Here is a 16698-nt window from a genome sequence, read left to right on the forward strand (position 1 = left end):
CTGGTTTGTGTTCTTAATATTGTTCTCTCTACTGTGTTCAGCACAGAAATAGCACCAGCGATGGACTATAAAGCCATTGAACACACATGGCTAAACCAAGTGGAACAAGTGTTCGGTGGGCCAATAACTGGCACTATTAATGAAGAGGCACATGGCCTGGATGACATGTTTGCAGAAATACAACGGTTAATTATAAGACGCACGCGGTTATGGTGGAATCGGGCACTATTGGAACGATATATAGCTAAGAAGCTTATTCCTAGAGGCCTGCGTATAAGGGTTACTCCTTCCTTTGTGATTGATGAGGAATCCTTTATTGATAAATGGGAAGACACCTGCAATATATGTTCAAATACACTTATGCAGTTACTTATTGAACTTGATACTTCTTCTCTAACCAAGCTAGATAAAATATTGGATCGAAAGCAAAGTGAATTTAGATCTATATGCCCTGAAGAGAAGCTAAAGGTTTTTGACGACACGCTTATGAAAAAACTTGAGCAGGTGGTTCTAAAAGATACATTCCACTCAGGCCTCCAAATTGAATAGAGACCAAGGCGATTTTCAAAAGAAATTGGTTTATGCATGGAGGAGACCCAATGATGGTATTCCGGGACCTAGTAGGACATCGTCACAATCCTCCTTGGCAACTACAAGTGACATCTCCGACAATTCTATGTCTGGAGTCATCACACGGTCTGGGGCGAGATTGGATGGAGGAAATCGATCAAACCGCAAATTCTTTAATTATAAAAATGGATCTGGATATCGTAAAGCAGATAATAAGGTAATCAATCTAAGTTCGCACCAACTATCCAGTACTGATTTGCAATTGTTGGAAAAGGGTTTGTCCTTTTCCCCTGCTGCAAATATTGATTTGTTTTCTGTCATCAAAGACCTGCATATATTTGCAAGGTCAATTATTTTTAAAAAACATTTCTTCGATGACACATTACATTCTTTATTTCCTACAGCAGAGGAACAAACTGCGATAAATATACTTCAGGAACTGGCCGAAGAACATGATACTGAGATTAGCGGTAAGATTCCTTCTGTTACGGTTGCTGCGAGCACTGGAGACTATGTCCAGATTTCTTGCTACTGCACATGTGCGAGCGCTGGAGACTAAGTCCAGATTTCTTGCTACTGCACATGTGCGAGCGCCGGAGACTAAGTCCAATCTTGGAGCCATTGCACATGTGCGGGTGACATCATCGCTGACAAGAGGTCACATGTCTCTGACACCTTCTATGCCGATTGGTCGCTGGTCATGTGCTTGTGACGTCTTGCTCGGTGATAGGCCAGCATGACGTCACTCCTGTCGTTCTGGCAGCGGATTGGCTCTGGTGTCCTCCATCTTGGATGAGGCACAGAGTCTATATAAGACCCTGACACACGCCGCATGGTGCTCAGTCCTCTTGGTTCATGCATATGAGTAGACGCTCTGTGCGCGTTCCTCTAGGCATTCCTCTGTCTATGCTAGGTGAGCGCTACTGGCAGGGTAGCGTTCTTATACCTTACAGCTTCGGCTGCTGTCCGTATCCTTACCTCTTAGGGGAGCGGACATAGGCAGGTGCCTGAGGCACATGGTCTGGCTGGGCCTTGTGATTCTACTCGTAGGTGGACGTTGCCGCTAGGGTAACGTTCCTTATACTGCGTCTGGCAGTTGTTCGTATCCTCGCACACTAGGGGAGCGAACAGAGGTAGGAGCTTTGTGCGGCTTACGCTGCTGTTCGTCTCTTTTGCACCACTAGAAGAGCGGACCTAGGCAGGTGCCATATCTAGTGGTTCGTGTCCTCGCACACTAGTGGAGCGAACGCAGGTAGGAGCTTTGTGCGGCTTACGCTGCTGTTCGTCTCTTTTGCACCACTAGAAGAGCGGACCTAGGTAGGTGCCATTTCGCACACATTGCCTTTGTCTCTGTGATTATTAACAGAGATCATTCCACACACCCTCCAAGTAAGGGAGGAATTGCTTTACTTACTTATTATATCCTTCTGTGAGTTAACAGAGGTATTGCACTCTGCCATAGTCTGCAGCAAAGTCTTTGCACGGTGGACCCTGACTGTCTGATACTCCTTTCGGTTATTATCAGACAGCCCCCCGTAACACCTTCCTCCATCAAACCTCGTTCCAAAAAATTCCTTCCGTTGGCAACTTGTGCCAATGTGGAACTTTTTGTTAAAGTAGTTACCAAAGAATTGGAGAAAATTTCTCCTATAATACGGAAGGATAATCTATCAAGAGCTGAACGTCTGAGACTACGGGAACTCAAGGAGCTCCCAGGGGTGGTGCTGAAGCCAGCGGACAAGGGCGGCAACATCGTCATCTGGCCCACCAAAATGTACGAGAGAGAGGCATTTAAACAATTGAAAAATGAAACATGCTATAAAAAAATGACTTTCAATCCCCTCTCTTCATTTACATTACAACTTAAAAAAATCATTGGTGAGGCAGCAGATGGCGGTGTTGTCGACAGGGGGCTGGCTTCGGCGCTACTGGTGGCTGAACCAACAATTGCCACTTTTTATCTATTGCCTAAAGTACATAAAAATGCCTCTATACCCCCAGGAAGACCTATTATATCGGGGTGTGGCAATTTCCTTGAAAAAGTTAACCGTTGGATTGATTCCATTCTTCAGCCGATGGTTGAAAGTTTACCATCATACATCAAGGATACCGGCGACTTCCTTAAGAAGATTGACGGTTTATTTGTTGGCAAAGATACGATACTGGTGACTGGAGACGTTGAGTCACTATACACCAGTATCATCCATAAAGATGGCATTGAAGTTACCAAATTTTATTTGGATATGGCTGATATGCCCTCGGAATTTCGTGAGTTGGTGTTGCGTCTCCTCGAATTCTCCCTTACACATAATTTTTTTATTTTTATGGGTTCCTTTTACCTACAGCCCCAGGGCACTGCAATGGGGGCGGCCTTTGCCCCCTCATATGCTAATTTATTCCTGGGGCTGTGGGAGAGGGACCTCCTCCTGTCAGATCGGCAGCCGTTGATGGACCGCGTCCTATTTTGGGCGCGGTACATCGACGATATCTTCATGATCTGGCAGGGGTCGGTTGAGGAACTTAATTTATTTATGCAGGGAATAGATTCGGGGGGACGCAACATCAAGATCACGTTCCAGTGGTCCTTTGAACAGATTGAGTTCCTGGACGTATTGATAAGGAAGGATGATGACGGTTTCCTACAGTCAGATTTATATCGTAAACCGACTTCAACAAATATGCTCCTCCATGCATCCTCTGCCCATCCCCAATTTATGATCAGATCAGTACCGGTCGGGCAGTTTCTCCAGCTTAGGAGGATCTGCTCGACCGATGTGGATTTCGAACAACAGGCTCAAAATCTTATGGCAAGATTTAAAGAGCGTGGGTATAGTGGGAGAGTAATAAAAAAAGCATATCACAGAGCCAAACATTCATCTAGGAATTCACTACTATACTCTCAACCGAAATCTTAGTCAAGTGATAAAATCCGCTTTGTGACCAACTATTGTGCGCAAATTCCATCCATACGTGATTGCCTGGAGAAGGCATGGCCTATACTCCAAGCTGACCCCACCCTTAATAAAATTGTCCCCGAGAAGATATCGATCACCATGCGTAGAAATAAAAACCTTCGGGATCATTTGATCCGTAGCCACTATGGGAGTAATAAGAGAGATCCTACATTTTTGGGAAATTTCAAACCCAATTTAAAATTGGGATGTTTCCCGTGTGGAGGGTGCGTTGCATGCCCCAATATATGCCGTGAGAGTACCTTCACTGACGCTAAAAATCTTAAAACATATGAAATACGGAAATATATAACATGCAACTCTAGTGCAGTTATATATTACGCGACATGTCCTTGTCCCAAAATTTATATCGGACTCACGACACGTCAGCTGAAGGTACGCACTCGCGAGCATGTATTGGGGATTGAAGCTGCACGCAATATGACTGATATTGAAGGTCTAAAAACCCTTCCAAGACATTTTTTCAAATTTCATTCCTGTAATAGTGGTCTACTAAGGGTGAAAGGTATCGATCAAATCGACTTGGGGATAAGGGGTGGTGAGATCAGCAGGAGACTGGCCCAACTTGAGGCCAGATGGATATACACATTGGGTACTGTGTGTCCATCTGGCCTCAATGAAAATATCAGTTTTGCGTCATTCTTATAGAATATCATGCTGTTTCTGTCATACAGGACCTGTAATGCCCTAGATATATACTTCTGTGCCGCATATGCATCTACTTTTATAAGTGTTAATTAATTTTTGTCTAATTAACCCCCTTATTTTATTATTTCTAGTTATCTGTGAATATTTTCTCATGAATGATGATATATCTATTGACGGAAGGAATGAAATGAAAAAGACTGAGGATTTGACATCTCATACTTTGTGTATCAGCTGATACAATGGATACGGCCGAACGATATTGTTCTGTGGATATATGGAAAATGCTAAACAGCAACCAGTACGGCCGTTTGAGTAATGGGGGACCTTGTCTATCCTCCTGTTTTATGAGATTTGGAGATATGTATAAATATGGTAGTCTATATACTATTTCACAAATTATATGTTTTGTCATAATACCCTCATTTGTCTCCTTTTTTGTCGACACTTATGTGCCACAAATTATAGATGCGCACATATATATATATCCTATATTTACTTTTGCCTCATGAGATGATATTTTTCAGATCACCAGTGTATATGTATAACACAATTATTTAGTTTTTTTGCACATATATTTCATCTGATACCTGCACGCACGGCTGTCACTGGCGGCCGGCCCTGACCAGTCTGCTGTGTCTATACTGGCTTTTCACTCCCGGGCTATAATATCCTGGGACTGATGACTGGTGACGCGGTAGCTGGATCAGCGTCGGCAAGGCGTCATGACAACGCGCGCGTCATCTAAGGGGTTGATGATGATTGGAGACAGGCAGTATTTAAAGCCTGTGCTCCCGGGTGATTAGACACGCCCCCTGACGAAGGTTGAGAAGCCGAAACACGTGTCGGGAGTTCTTCTATACAGCGGTAATTACAATTTGTGTGTCCTGGCTACCACTATGGTTTGATGTTTGTGATATGCTGCAATAAGCGGTAGTTTAGTCAGCCTTGGCCGTAATGCGGTGATGTCGATTTGAGACATTATAATTTGGATACCTAACATATGACACATGGGTCTCTCTTGGCTACCAGTAAAATCTATAGTATGGCGTCCACTGCTGTTTATCTGTTAAAACTATCTCTATGAGAGTTCTAGCATGCAGTGGTAAATACAATCCGTATACCTGGTGACCCCTGGGCTTGGTGATTATAGTATGCCACAATATATGGATTAGAGGTTGTATGATCAGAATGTCCAGCTGGATATCTAGCACATGATTCATAGGTCTCTCTGGGCTATACATTGATTACTAGCTAAATTCATGGTAAAATCCATGTATCTTTTGGCCACATACTGATCACTAGTAAAATCCATGGTATAGCAACCCCTGCTGTCTATCTGTCAAACTACCTCTATGAGAGTTTTGGCATGCAGTGGTAAAATTTTGGTGACCCCTGGGCTGGTGGTCATGGTATGCCATAATATATGGGTTTGTCTGATAGCCTGATATCCAGTACGGTATCGCTGATTAGAGGCTTGCATGATTTGAATATCTAGCTGGATATCTAGTATATGATATATAGGTCCTTTTTGGCTACACATTGACTACTAGTCAATTCATGGTATAGCGACCCCTGCTGTTCACTTGTTAAAACTCCTTTTATGAGAATTCTAGCATGCAAGCATGCCACAATATATGGGATTGTCTATTAGCCATGATATCTAGTGTGGTTTTGCTGACTAGAAGCCTGCATGATTTGAGTATCTAACTGGATATCTAGCATATGATATATAGGTCTTTCTTGGCTACATATTGACCACCAGTCAAATTTATGGTATAGCGACCCCTGCTGTCCATTTGTTAAAAGTACATGTATGAGATTCTAGTATACAAGCATGCCACAATATATGGGATTGTTTATTTGCCTTGATATCTAGTATGGTATCGCTGATTAGAGGTTTGTATGATCTCAATATCCAGCCTATGATGTAGAGGTCCCTTTTTCGCTATCGGCCATTGGGTAATTTTTGGAAAATAGTGACCCCTGCTGGCTATTTGTAAAGGTGATCTATATAGAAATTATCAATATATATATGGACACATATGCTGGATATTTTTGATTAACATATCCTCTACAACATCAATATAGAGACCATGAGTATGACTAGAGGATATATATTATAACAGGATATGCTATTGGTGGTTACAACCACACAACTCCGCTGTATAAATTTGAGTTTTATATGATATATATGATGCATAATTTGTGTCCACTGAAATATTTGTGATAACACTTGCTAATAATAAAAAATCACTTTTTGTATAAATTTGATTTTTATCTTCATTGGGCTTTGATCGTCTGCTCTTCTTTTCTTTTCACAAGAAAATGGCCATGAAGTCTCATCTGTGCACAAGACACCTCCGCGGCCATTTTCTTTATGTCCATCTCATCAACTGCAGGTGATTCAATGGAGCCTGCAGTAAGATAAATGGCACCATCCACCTAGATACCCCGTTCTTTGACCCCCTTGAGACACTCCACTGCAGTGACACCCACACAGCCCGTTGGCAGATCAATGGCACCCACCGCCGCAACACCAGCTATATCGCCGACCCTCTTAAACCTCAAAACCTTCCCCTCTGATCCCGCTCACTGACTCTGAATCCTAGACCTTCATGAGCAGCTCCACAACCGCCACTTCCCCCTGGTGAGCATTAGGAATAAGACGCACTAGGATTATAAGATGGACCCCCATTTTAACATTAATAATTTTTTTTTCTGCTTCCCTCCTGTAAATTTAGGGTGCATCTTATAATCCAGTGTGTCTTATAACATAAAAAAACACAAAAAATTTGGTATATAAGGATGTATAGTACAAATTTATTTTAATTGAGTAAAATTATTATAAAATTACAATTTTGGGGGGCGAGAAATGTGACAGAATTGACTTTGGTTTTACAAAATGAATACAATAACTTGCTAACCAATCCAACCATAGCTCTATACAGTGTATTTGGAGCCCTTAATTGGACACACAGAGCTCTAAACTCTATGGAAATGTACTGGAATATTAAAGAAGGAGACAAAAGTGTATTTAAATCAGAAAAATAAGAAATGTTCAGTGTTGGATTTTTGCTTTAGGTGCCTGAAAGAAAACCAAACAATAAGAAGTTTGCGCACACAAAAAACATATGTCAATGTATCAATTCGTCAAAGAAAGTAAACAGAATTTTCTGAGTAAAACATTACAAAAAGCAAATAAGACACAGTGTTCTGTTTTAGGCATAATCAAATATTCTGATGGATTCCTTGTTTTATTGGTCATCACGTCATTGTTGTACGGTGGAATAATGTTAATCCTGGTAAATATTTAAGATGTGGAGTCGTATGGTCTTATTGGAATAATCTCATCCATCCCATGATACAATAGATTCTTTACCTTTCCTAATAGTATTTATGTGATCCCTTAGGACAGACAGAAGGACGAGCAGAAGAGAATCCGAGAAGACGCCCATCATCCACAATGAAGAACCTGGTGGCTTTACTTTGCATGGTCTCTGCTCTTGTCGGCTCAGGTAAGACTGGACACTTCACAGTAGGGCACCAAGGAGTGTTAACTACATTATTGTACTATTTCTTAACAATTGTTCCTAGTATTTATTAACATGAAAAGTAAATTGTAATAAGTATTACACCGCTCTTGTAAATTTGGTGCACATTAGGCTAAATGGTAAAATAAATCTTTTATAAAGGTAAACCAAAATGCTACATAGACTAAACTCCTACACATCCAGAGTCAAGTTCATAGATATATAGATATATATATAAATATATATATATATATATATATATATATATATATATATATATATATATATATATATATATATATATATATATATATACACACACACACATACACATATACATATATATAAAGCTGGGTGGAGGATACCGGGCACCGCTGATCCCCTTTGAGGCTGACAAAGCTGCGCTTCCGTGCAGGTGGAGACCTGGGTGCGTGTCCCAAAGCAAAGACGATACAAGATCCACAAGGTAGAGATGAACAGGTCGCACTCCAATGGTCAAATAAAGAATTTCTTTTATTCCACGATCACATCAGGGTACAGGTAGTGAGGGAGGATGAGGGGGTGCCACGTCGGACGACGGCAGCCGTTTCGCAAGTAACCTTGCTTCTACGGGTCCAGTGCCGTCGTCCGACGTGGCACCCCCTCATCCTCCCTCACTACCTGTACCCTGATGTGATCGTGGAATAAAAGAAATTCTTTATTTGACCATTGGAGTGCGACCTGTTCATCTCTACCTTGTGGATCATATACATATATATATACATATATATATATACATATACATATATACACATACATATATACATACATGCATATATGCATACATACATATATACATACATATACATTAGTGATGAGCGAGCATGCTTGTCACTACTCGGTACTCGCACGAGTATCGCTGTACTCGGGCTGCTCGGCGGGGACCGAGTAATCTCGCGATACTCGTGCTGTACTCGTGGTCTTCATTTCTGCATGTTGGCGCTCTTTTGAGAGCCAGCCCTCATGCAGGGATTGGCTGGCAGACCACTGCAATGCCACAGCCCTGTTAGTTGTGGAATTGCAGTGATTGGCCGGCCTGCACAGCGTGACCGAGCCTTTATATCGGCCGGCGCGCTGTGCTCTGCTCACAGCCATCCAGACAGTCAGTGCAGGGAGAGTGTCGCTGATTCAGGGAAAGCTTTGCGGCCCTTTATAGTTAGTTCCGGAGCAGGGCTGCAAACAGTGTGACCAGAAGTCCTTCTCAGGACTATTCTAGTTGTATACAGGCAGGCAGGGTATAGCCAGGTCGGAGTACAGTAGCAGAGTCCTTCTCAGGACTATTGTTGCTATATACAGGCAGGGTATAGCCAGGTCGGAATACAGGCTAGTGACCAGAAGAGTCCTTGTCAGGACTATTGTAGCAGTATACAGGCAGGCAGGCAGGGTATATAGCCATTCCTAGTGGTGACCGTATACCAGCCTTCATCATATCTGGGGCTGGTGTACACAGTGTAAAACAGTCCAGATAGTGTCAGACTTCTCAGTAATTGTCGCTCCTAAAAACCAGTTAGGTTCTTATTGCGTCCGTGCTTGCATTTAAAAACAGCACGTGTGTGCCTGTCGGTGGCAGCGTACAGGTGCGCGTTTTGCACAAACTATTATATAACGCACAAGTCTAGTGTATAATACACGTCAGTCAGCAGTGGCTGATAGTGTCAGACTTCTCAGTAATTGTCGCTCCTAAAAACCAGTTAGGTTCTTATTGCGTCCGTGCTTGCATTTAAAAACAGCACGTGTGTGGCAGTCGGTGGCAGCGTACAGGTGCGCGTTTTGCACAAACTATTATATAACGCACAAGTCTAGTGTATAATACACGTCAGTCAGCAGTGGCTGATAGTGTCAGACTTCTCAGTAATTGTCGCTCCTAAAAACCAGTTAGGTTCTTATTGCGTCCGTGCTTGCATTTAAAAACAGCACGTGTGTGGCAGTCGGTGGCAGCGTACAGGTGCGCGTTTTGCACAAACTATTATATAACGCACAAGTCTAGTGTATAATACACGTCAGTCAGCAGTGTCTGATAGTGTCAGACTTCTCAGTAATTGTCGCTCCTAAAAACCAGTTAGGTTCTTATTGCGTCCGTGCTTGCATTTAAAAACCGCACGTGTGTGCCTGTCGGTGGCAGGGTACAGGTGCGCGTTTTGCACAAACTATTATATAACGCACAAGTCTAGTGTATAATACACGTCAGTCAGCAGTGTCTGATAGTGTCAGACTTCTCAGTAATTGTCGCTCCTAAAAACCAGTTAGGTTCTTATTGCGTCCGTGCTTGCATTTAAAAACAGCACGTGTGTGGCAGTCGGTGGCAGCGTACAGGTGCGCGTTTTGCACAAACTATTATATAACGCACAAGTCTAGTGTATAATACACGTCAGTCAGCAGTGTCTGATAGTGTCAGACTTCTCAGTAATTGTCGCTCCTAAAAACCAGTTAGGTTCTTATTGCGTCCGTGCTTGCATTTAAAAACAGCACGTGTGTGGCAGTCAGTGGCAGGGTACAGGTGCGCGTTTTGCACAAACTATTATATAACGCACAAGTCTAGTGTATAATACACGTCAGTCAGCAGTGTCTGATAGTGTCAGACTTCTCAGTAATTGTCGCTCCTAAAAACCAGTTAGGTTCTTATTGCGTCCGTGCTTGCATTTAAAAACAGCACGTGTGTGTCAGTCGGTGGCAGCGTACAGGTGCGCGTTTTGCACAAACTATTATATAACGCACAAGTCTAGTGTATAATACACGTCAGTCAGCAGTGTCTGATAGTGTCAGACTTCTCAGTAATTGTCGCTCCTAAAAACCAGTTAGGTTCTTATTGCGTCCGTGCTTGCATTTAAAAACAGCACGTGTGTGGCAGTCGGTGGCAGCGTCAGGCTCCATATTGTCCCTGGATAGAGACGTGCATGATGGCCTGTAAACATGAAGTGCCCATTGTAAGGAAGTGGGTCTATTGTAGTATAGCCCTTAGGCAGGGCAGCCAAAAATTGGGAGGCTCCATATTGTCCCTGGATAGAGACGTGCATGATGGCCTGTAAACATGAAGTGCCCATTGTAAGGAAGTGGGTCTATTGTAGTATAGCCCTTAGGCAGGGCAGCCAAAAATTGGGAGGCTCCACATTGTCCCTGGATAGAGACGTGCATGATGGCCTGTAAACATGAAGTGCCCATTGTCAGGTAGTGGGTCTATTGTAGTATAGCCCTTAGGCAGGGCAGCCAAAAATTGGGAGGCTCCACATTGTCCCTGGATAGAGATGTGCATGAGGGCCTCAAAACATTGTTCCCATTGCAAAGGAGCGGGTCTCCTGTCGTTGTAATGCCCATTCAGAAAGAATGGGCGAAAAAATTTACCACTGGGGGTATACCTGAAACAACGGCTTAACTATTGTAACGGTCACCATGATGGCGCATGAGGAGAAGGAGGAGCAGTCCAGTGATTAGCCAAAGTCCAGAAGTGTGTTACCATGGGTGAGTGGAGGTACATGGCAAATTCCCGTTACAAACTTTAAATTCCGCTGTAATTTGCTGTTGGTGTGTGTGGTGAAGTCTGGCCAAATCCAACCCTTGTTCATCTTGATCAGAGTCAGCCTGTCAGCATTTACAGTTGACAGGCGGGTGCGTTTATCTGTAATGATTCCACCTGCGGCACTAAAAACACGCTCTGACAAAACGCTAGCGGCAGGGCAGGCCAGGACTTCCAAGGCGTAGAGAGCCAATTCATGCCACGTGTCCAGCTTGGATACACATTAATTGTAAGGCACAGAGGAATGTCGGAGTACAGTTGTTTGATCTGCAAGGTACTCCTTGAGCATCTGGGCAAACTTAGGATTTCTTGTGGCACTACCCCTCACCTCAGGGGCTGTGGTATGTGAGGGGCTGAGAAAACTGTCCCACATCTTAAAGACTGTTCCCCTACCTCTGGCGGATTGGACTTGTGCCCCTCTCGGCTGTACGCCTTGGTTGTCCACTGATTCCTGACCTATGCCGCTAGCGTTTTGTGAGGGGAATGCTTTGCCTACTTCCGTGACTATGGCCTTCTGGAACTGCTGCATTTTGCCTGACCTCTCCGCCTCGGGAATAAGAGACATAAAGTTGTCCTTTTAGCGTGGGTCTAACAGTGTTACCAACCAGTAATGATTGTCGGCCAAGATGTTCTTAACGCGAGGGTCACGAGACAGGCAGCTTACCATAAAGTCAGCCATGTGTGCCAGACTCTTAACAGCCATCACTTCAGTATCCTGACCAACACGATGACTGAACATGCTGTCCTCCTCCTCCTCCTCCTCCTCATCATCTACCCTGTCCTCTGGCCAGCCACGCTGAACCGAGGATATGACTGCATGTCATATCCTCAATTTGGCCAGAGAGTTGCTCCATGTCTTCATCCTCCTCCTCGTCATAGTCCTCCACTGCACGTTGTGATGAGACGAGGCTGGGCTGTGTGTTATCATCACCCACACCCACTACTGTTTCTTGCTCAAACTCATCGCGCTCCGCCTGCAATGCATCATGGTTGTTTTTTGAGCAGAGACCATTTTAGAAGGCAGAGAAGCGGTATGGTGACGCTAATAATGTCGTCATCGCCGCTCACCATCTTGGTGGAGTCCTCAAAGTTTTGGCGGATGGTGCATAGGTCGGACATCCCTCTCCACTCCTCAGGTGTTATGTGTGGAGTTTGACCCATTTCCCGACGGCTTAGGTGATGCAGGTACTCAACAACTGCCCTCTTCTGCTCACATATCCTGACCAACATGTGCAGAGTTGAATTCCAAAGCGTGGGGACATCACACACCAGTCTGTGTGCCGGAAGATGCAAACGGCGTCTTAAGCCGGCAAGGCCGGCTGAAGCAGTAGGTGACTTTCGAAAATGTGCAGACAGGCGGCGAACTTTTATCAGCAGATCAGACAGCTCTGAGTATGACTTTAGAAACCGCTGAACCACGAGGTTGAGCACATGGGCCACGCATGGAACATGTGTCAGCTGGCCTCGCCTCAAAGCCGCCACCAGGTTCCGGCCATTGTCACACACGACCTTTCCTGGCTTTAGGTTCAGAGTTGTGAGCCAGTGATCTGCCTGCTGTTTCAGAGCTGTCCACACCTCTTCTGCATTGTGGGGTTTGTCACCTATGCAGATTAGCTTCAGCACTGCCTGTTGCCGCTTCGCCGAGGCAGTGCTGTAGTGCTTCTGTGTCGCCCTGGACAAGCCAGGGGCCACAGAGCACAACACTTAAACACCCCACACTCCCTGCAGGCATATCATAGTCAAAACACAAAATCCTAGTTGCCTTCCCCAGGGGCTGTTGTCCACACCAGGGTGTGGAGCCAGGCGGTTGGTCTCCACCCACCGAGGAGGAGGGAAAACACAGGCAGTGAGAGTTAAGCTAAGGAAGTGGAAGGAGGAAAGTAGTAGAGAGGAGAAAAGTGACAGCAAAGAGCCTGAAGTTGGTCCGGGTGTGTGGACCGGACAGGACAGCAAGGTTGGCAGGATGTGGTGACCGTCTGCAGTTGAGGCCGATTGGAGTCTGCCGTAAGGACCGTGGACGGGTGGTGACCCGGCCGTACCGGACCGGTATACGAAGAGAAGCCAGCACCATTGGCAGAGGACTTTCGGATCCCGGCAAGGCTTGGTGTCGCCGTGAATTTGCCAAATCCGTTAGTGAAGGGAACCTCAGGGTTTCCAAACAGCCAAGTCCAGATAGAAGGCAACCGTACAACCGTGAAGGGGAGACACCGCCACCGCCAAGGGCAACCGTCTCCCAGGGCCAGCGCCTGTGGGCAAAAGGGGCTCCTCCGGCCCATATCCAGGTCGGGGAGCGGGTTACCGTTGGGAAACCATCACTACCAACACTTAACTTAGGTGCAGGGAGAGACAGTCATCACTAACCTGCAGGGAGGAACAACCGCAGCCGTCCGAGTGACCCGTCCATCCAGCCACTTGTTTTACCGTGAACTGTGTCATCATCATTGGGCTGAGTGAGTACCTCCATGCCGTGCGGCACAGCGCTGCCCCTGCGACCCTGCACCTCATCAGGCCCCGCAACCCGCCTGTCATCCATCTCTACCCCATCACCAGGCCCCGGGACAACCAACCCCCCTACCCACGGAGGGGAGAAATAACAACAAAGCTGCTCCCTGTCACAGGCTCCCGGGATCCCCGTCCAGAGCAGCGGTGGTGTCCACACAATCACCACAACCGTGGGTGGCGTCACGGACAATATCCCCAAAACCCAAACCACCCCTTTTCACTCACGGGCGAGTAGCGCCGCTCGAGTCCCCGGGATCCGGCCATCGCTCGAGCCAACGAGCGATAGCAGCAGCCGTAGAGCAGCGTCAGCCGGACCCGAGCAGTGGGAGAGCGCACCGTCCCCTCCTCCGCCCGCGACACTTCCAGCTTGGGACTGGTGTGGAGGGTAAAGTGGATGAAGATGCGCAGGAGGAGGAGGAGGCTGAGGAGCATGACATTCCGGAGCTGTAGAGTGTGTGTGAAACCCTGACTGAGGTAGGGCCTGCAAAACTTGGTGTGTGAAGGACGTGTTCCGTCCCTCGCTCAGACTGGGTCCCAGCTTGCACAATATTAACCCAGTGTGACGTCAACGAGATGTAGCGGCCTTGCCCACATGCACTTGTCCACGTGTCTGTGGTTAGGTGGACTTTGGCTGAAACAGCGTTGTTCAGGGCACGTGTGATGTTTTGTGACACGTGGTGGTTATGCAATGCGGGGACGGCACACCGGGAGAAATAGTGGCGGCTGTGGACCGAGTAACGTGGGACAGCTGCCACCATCATGTCGCGGAATGCTTCTGTCTCAACCAGCCTAAAAGGCAACATTTCCAGCGCAAGCAGTCGCGAAATGTTAGCATTTAGAACTGTGGCATGTGGGGTGTTGGCAGTGTATTTGCGCCTGCGTTCAAAGGTTTGCTGAATGGATAACTGAACGCTGCGCTGGGACAAGGACGTGCTTGATGATGGTGTTCTTTCTGCGTAGGCAACTGCAGGTGCAGGAGTGGAGGAGGCTTGTTCTCAGGCAGCATGGACAGGGGATTGGCTCGCATGCACAACCAGCGAAGACGTAGCAGTGACATCAGCAAGCACTGCTCCTCGACTCTGTTGTACTTCCCACAAAGTCGGGTGCTTGGCTGACATGTGCCTGATCATGCAAGTGGTGGTCAGGCTGCTAGTTTTGGTACCCCTGCTGATGCTGGCATGGCAGGTGTTGCAAATGGCCTTTTTAGAATCATCTGGAGCCAACTTAAAAAACTGCCAGTGTCAGAGTTCCGGGTTTTCCAGTTTTCTTTTGAAAGAGCTTGCCCTTTGTTAACATGGAGTTTTCTGTTCTGTTGCCCTACTTCCTGTCCATCTGTTTAAAAGCCGCCCCTAAAGCTTAGTCCAGTGCCTGAGTATACTGCTTCCTGTGTGCTCCTGCCCTGCTGCTTTTGGTTCCTGATTGTTATTCGGATCCTCTTGGAAAACAACCGACACCGACTCTGGACTTCATCTGGTATCATCTAGCTGTGCCCGGACTCCGTTTGCCGTCTTTGGTCGGCACTTCTGCCCGGTTCCTTCCGTTTAATACCACTCTGGACTCACATCACGTACGGACATTTTTGGACTTACCTATTGCCCTTTTGTGTCCCGGCTGCTGCGCATTTAGGGCTTCTGGGGTGATTGCCAGACAGTCCCTGTATAGGGGTTCGCTCTTGGTGGTCTCCCTGGGGGAGTCCGGTGCGCGGTCCCGGGAATTCCCTTTCGCTCCGTCCCTGGAAGGTATTTCCTGTATTTATGTTCTACTGTGTTTTTGTTCCGTTTATGTACATATTTGCTGGTTGCATATTATAAACGTCTTGCACCAAAAACTCGTCTCTGGTTGTCATTGCCCTAACGCAATCGAAATCCTCAATACATACAATAGTATTACAGCCAGACTCGGGAAGACCTAACATTTGTACAGGCACCTTGTGTCGTGTTGTTCCGGGGAACAGTTGCCTGACGTCTGCCTGGGGCCACCACTCTGCTTCTTACTGCCTGTTGGGATGCTACGCCTCCCTCCCCCTGTGCACTGCTGTCCTCGCTCTGCATATCCTCCTGCCAGGTTGGGTCAGTTACTGGATCATCCACCACGTCGTCTTCCTCTTCCGCACCCTGCTCCTCCTCCTGACTTCCTGACAATTGTGTCTCATCATCGTCCACCCCTTGTTGAGACACGTTACCAACTTCGTGAGAACGTGGCTGCTCAAATATTTGGGCATCTGTACATACAATCTCGTCATGGCCCACTTCAACAGGAGCTGGCGAGAGGCCAGAATTTGTGAATGGAAACGTGAACGAACAGCTCTTCCGAGTGTACAAGTGTGGGATCAGTAATGTCCGTGGACGTGTACTCGGCCTGGTGGTAGGAAGGAGGATCAGGTTCTGAAATGTGCGGTGCAGTATCACGGCTACTGACACTTGACCGTGTGGAAGACAGAGTGTTTGTGGTGGTGCCAATCTGACTAGAAGCATTATCCGCTATCCAACTAACAACCTGTTGACACTGGTCTTGGTTCAAGAGCGGTGTACTGCTGCGGTCCCCAAGAATTTGGGACAGGACGTGCGAGCGACTAGATGTGGCCCTTTGTTGTGGCGAAATTAGAGCTTGCACACAACCTCGGTCTCTGCCTGCACCACCATCACGTCCACTTCCTTGTTCGTTGACAACGCCCTTGCGCATTTTGCAATGCTGTGCTGATGTGTATTATTCACTAGACTTGTGCGTTATATCCAAGTTTTTGCAAAACTCACACAAATGCAGCGGAAAGCTGCCACCAACAGGCACACACGTGCGGTTTTTAAATGCAAGCACGGAGGCTATAAGAACCTAACAGGTCTCTATCCAGGGACAACGTGGAGCCTCCCAATTTTTGGCTGCCCTGCCTAAGGGCTATACTACAATAGACCCACTTCCTTCCAATGGG

The 16698-nt window shown here is 46.3% G+C and overlaps 1 protein-coding gene and 1 long non-coding RNA gene across 2 annotated transcripts in view; both read left to right on the forward strand.

The window, feature by feature from the left end:
* Window positions 1-218: 218 nt before the first annotated feature.
* On the forward strand, window positions 219-5234 carry LOC142256250 (uncharacterized). Its single transcript, XR_012727503.1, has 3 exons — window positions 219-787; window positions 975-1040; window positions 4322-5234. It is a non-coding gene; the product is annotated as an uncharacterized LOC142256250 (long non-coding RNA).
* A 2372-nt stretch (window positions 5235-7606) lies between these two features.
* The window catches only part of LOC142255930 (uncharacterized), a 27096-nt gene continuing 18004 nt past the window's right edge, over window positions 7607-16698 (forward strand). The window contains exon 1 of the mRNA XM_075327381.1: window positions 7607-7705. Within this exon, the coding sequence (XP_075183496.1) occupies window positions 7654-7705 (52 nt within the window). The 5' untranslated portion in view covers window positions 7607-7653. The remainder of the gene's footprint in view (window positions 7706-16698) is intronic.

The sequence above is a fragment of the Anomaloglossus baeobatrachus genome, chromosome 11 (assembly GCF_048569485.1).
Source record: "Anomaloglossus baeobatrachus isolate aAnoBae1 chromosome 11, aAnoBae1.hap1, whole genome shotgun sequence".
NCBI lineage: Eukaryota > Metazoa > Chordata > Amphibia > Anura > Aromobatidae > Anomaloglossus > Anomaloglossus baeobatrachus.